This window comes from Benincasa hispida, chromosome 3 (assembly GCF_027475165.1).
Source record: "Benincasa hispida cultivar pf3 chromosome 3, pf3_genome.v1.1, whole genome shotgun sequence".
Taxonomy (NCBI): Eukaryota; Viridiplantae; Streptophyta; class Magnoliopsida; order Cucurbitales; family Cucurbitaceae; genus Benincasa; species Benincasa hispida.
The window spans coordinates 26,860,305-26,863,946 of NC_143480.1; the positions used below are offsets into that span (position 1 = coordinate 26,860,305).

Consider the following 3,642-nt stretch of genomic DNA (forward strand, 5'->3'; position numbering starts at 1 on the left):
AAAATAATAAATAACTTATATATTTTTACTAAGCTTTAATTGTCATGTACTATCTTTTCTTCTGCAACTTGGAGGTGGAGAATTTGAACCAGAAACCTTTAGTCATCAGCATATACAAATGTCAATTGAACTAAACTCTTGTTGGTATTATCAAGTATTATCTTCCTTCCATGAGTACATTGGAGGTTCAAATCTTAATTTAAATCAAATTTAGTACAATTCCTTGACATATCAAACGTTGAGAAAAGAAGAATGCAAGAATGCACATTAGAGGGTGAATATGCAATTAAGAGTAGAAATTGAAATAATTGCTTTTTGTATAACCTGAAAATTTTAGGGGGAATAATTGGTTTTTTTCCGAATAAGTATTCAACAAAATATTAAAAAAAGAAAATACAAGAACTAATAATAAAGTAAAGGTAAAACTGGATGGCTCGGAGATAAGATTTGGCTTAATTAAAAGGATGAAGTAGGGTTTGAAGCATTTAGTTTACAATTCTCCATCACCATCACCGTAGATTGACAGTCGAGCGGGATTCGGGATCAGATGTGCTCTTCTTGTTTTCCATTTTCGATTCAGTGAGAATATATTTCTCTTCGTCTTTAATTTAACTTTTTTTTTCTTTTTTCTTGAAAATGATGTATTCTCCCTTCAACTTGCAAATATATTGATTCTAGAGAAATTCTCTAAAGAGGATTAAGTTTCAAAACAAGAGAAAAGGAACCATATATTATAGCCAAAATATCATGTTTGATTTCATCTCTTTAATTAACACATTTCTTTTCAGCCTCAACTTTATTTTGATCATCCGTTAGTCAAAATCTCATAGTAAAATTTATGTATTTAACCCCATTCATGTCTTTCCCTCAATTGTTAGAAGCATTAAATTATCTTTTAAAGTGCGCAGATGCTGTTTTTTGTGATAAATCACAAATTTTGAGGATTACTGTAAATTTAAACTTACATCAAAACTTCAACATTAGGGAGCACATGTTAGGATATAAAATATCAGCTATAGTTTTCATGGTATGTTTTCCACTAAAGTACACTAATTTTGTTCTTTGTAAACCCATCAACCCATGGATGGTCTTGATTTCAGTGAACTATGCAGCAACATAGCGACCATAATAAAACAAAAATCATATTTTGTATAAAGTTTGAAGGAAGGCGAACTTAAGAAATCTACGTCAATGCTGCTTATGATCATGTTGATCAACATTTCCCCAAGTCCCTAACAATCTCGAAAGTTATTCCTGTACATTGTCATTGCGAATCAGAAACTAATAGCTGATGATTAAGAAGATGCTTTTCATCGTTGTCGTTGAAATCAAGACTGTCTTCAATTTCATATATAAGGTCAATCTCTGTTTGATCATTACCATCAACATCTTTTGCCACTGAAATTTGAAACTTACTGTCTCGTTCATAAAGAGGTGAAGTGTTAGACTCCAGCTGCAGCATCTCCGACTCTATCAGGGCATGCATTCTTGCGCGCTCTCGGTCTCTTGGATATGAGCAATAGAGAAAAGAGTAGATGAAGCAACACAGTGACATTGGAAAACCAATGGCTGCATAGAGTGCCCTGGCTAGTGATTTTGCATTTTCTCTATCGGTTTCAATCTGTGCAGAGTCTGAGGATCCTCTTGCAGCTGGTTTATATCCATAAACATGCTGGGCCAGAACTCCAACAACAGGAGGAGCAAACGATGATAGAATCGACTCAAATGATCGATCCAATGCATAGATGCTTGTACGAGACTTCTCTGGGACTATCTCTGCAAATATTGGACTGTATACACGTATTAAGTATGCAGGTAAAACTGTGTATTGCATGACAAGTATGAGATGACATATTTTTTTATTTATCCAACCTTGGCTTCAAATAATCAAAAAAGCATGTTGCAGAGAGTATGTGAAAGACATTAATTGACATAAGATCTCCCAAAGTGGTACTTTCTAAAATAGCTAATTCGTCTTACTTGCATTCCACCGTTGACCGTTATGGCATGAATGTCATTGTGCAACATAATTCAGCAGAGAATTTTGGAACCAAACCAATCAAGTTTACTAGTGCAGATTGCAATTTGGTATTTTATCTTCTTTGTTTTTAGAATATACATGAAAGTCTTCATTGTTTGATTAGTGAGACTCCTAAAGTGGCATGAAAGTAAGAATTGCTATATCATATAAAGCTGTTTACTGCATTAGATTTCTGTTCTAGTTGATGAAAGCACATACTTGTTAGTTGCTGGTGAATTCCATGACATGCAGAAACCCATTATGAACAAAATCAGTCCATGCAAGAATGTTGTGGATGGATTATCCGGCAAAACCAGCAGCAAAATTGCAGCAAGAGGAACAGCAGAACCTGAGCTTATCTGAGATAGAACTATTCTTCCTGAATTAGGAAAGGGTTTTGATAAAATATCCCCTATTCGTCCTCCAAAAAGACCACCCAATGAACTAGCAATTATAAAGAGAGTCCATAGAAATCCTGTTTTCTTGTGTGAAAAGCCTACAAGTTCAAGCCACATAGGAGCAAATGACAAAGCCGACCATGGAAATGATCCTGCAACCCCCTGAGATACAATTATCTGGAAAGATGGGATCCCTATAACTGACTTCGATTCTTTAACTAAATCCTTCATCTCTGACCAGAATGGCTTGCGTTGTTGATCCTTAAATCTTCCATTAATCTCAGAAAAGTGTGGATCGTTGGCAAAAAACCATAGTAGCAAACCAACAATGACACTAATCAATCCAACGAGATGGAAGGCAATTCTCCATCCTGGGATTCCCATGAAAGATGTTGAGGCCATTAATACAGAACAAAGCCCACCAATAATGGAACCAAGGTTTCCTGTTAGTTGTAGCCATCCAAAAGCCAAGCCACGATTGCTATCATCAGTCGAATCAGCAATTAGGGACTGGATGGCAGGTATCACAATGGCAAGCCCTATACCATTTAAACCTCTAGAAATTGCCACCTAAATATGATTATCGAATTAATACTAGTTTAATGAGTTATCTGATATGTGTAGAACTAACAATGGTAGCAACAGTTAAAAAAGAATACGAGATTAATTTACTTCCATTTTAGTCAGTTATAAGGCCAAAGTAAAATGGAAAAGATCGCAATCACGATAAGGCCTAAACAGATTATGTTGTTATGTCAAATATCACCATTTGATACATGAGACTTAAACATGGAAACATTATTATGAGGGGGCAACCTAAGATTACTACTTGAAATAAGATTCATAGATATGTAAGCTTCACAGGATATGAATGGAGAGAGATAAGAAAGAGGAACCTGGAAGAATGTGGAGGAAAGAGCGACGAGGAAAGTTGCGGTGGCCCAGAGAAAAGCACCTAGAGCGATGACATGGGCTCGATTGTGATGCACAGCTAAGTAAGCAGCTAAAGGGTAACAAGAAGACTGAACTACAGATCTAAAGAGGGTTAGGGAACCCAAGCCGGTGGGATCGGTGTGGAGAGCTGCCCCAACTTCCTTGTAGACGCCAGGCAACAAGGATTCATCGGCCCTTTCCATAATAGCAGCCAGATTCACTAATATCAATGTCACTGCCTCTGATTTCATCTTGGAAACGTCGTTTGTTGTCCTCAGGCTGAACCAGATG

General features: G+C 36.4%; 1 protein-coding gene and 1 long non-coding RNA gene across 2 annotated transcripts; one reads left to right on the forward strand and one right to left on the reverse strand.

The window, feature by feature from the left end:
• Positions 1 to 427: 427 nt before the first annotated feature.
• On the forward strand, positions 428 to 1,963 carry LOC150037161 (uncharacterized). Its single transcript, XR_016528109.1, has 2 exons — positions 428 to 579; positions 1,101 to 1,963. It is a non-coding gene; the product is annotated as an uncharacterized LOC150037161 (long non-coding RNA).
• Positions 995 to 3,636, reverse strand: LOC120072548 (uncharacterized). Its single transcript, XM_039024937.2, has 3 exons — positions 3,315 to 3,636; positions 2,240 to 2,988; positions 995 to 1,790 (listed from the first exon to the last, which is right to left on the reverse strand). The coding sequence occupies exons 1-3, from the start codon at positions 3,600 to 3,602 to the stop codon at positions 1,265 to 1,267; spliced, it is 1,563 nt and encodes a 520-aa protein (XP_038880865.1). The 5' UTR covers positions 3,603 to 3,636; the 3' UTR covers positions 995 to 1,264.
• Between the last annotated feature and the right edge of the window lie 6 nt (positions 3,637 to 3,642).

Coding starts and splice junctions, on each gene's coding strand:
- LOC120072548 (XM_039024937.2), bottom strand. CDS start 3,602: ATGAAATCAGAGGCAGTGACATTGATATTAGTGAATCTGGCTGCTATT. Junction 2,989..3,314: donor TTTCCTCCACATTCTTCCAG/GTTCCTCTTTCT, acceptor AATCATATTTAG/GTGGCAATTTCTAGAGGTTT. Junction 1,791..2,239: donor AATTCACCAGCAACTAACAA/GTATGTGCTTTC, acceptor ACGTGTATACAG/TCCAATATTTGCAGAGATAG.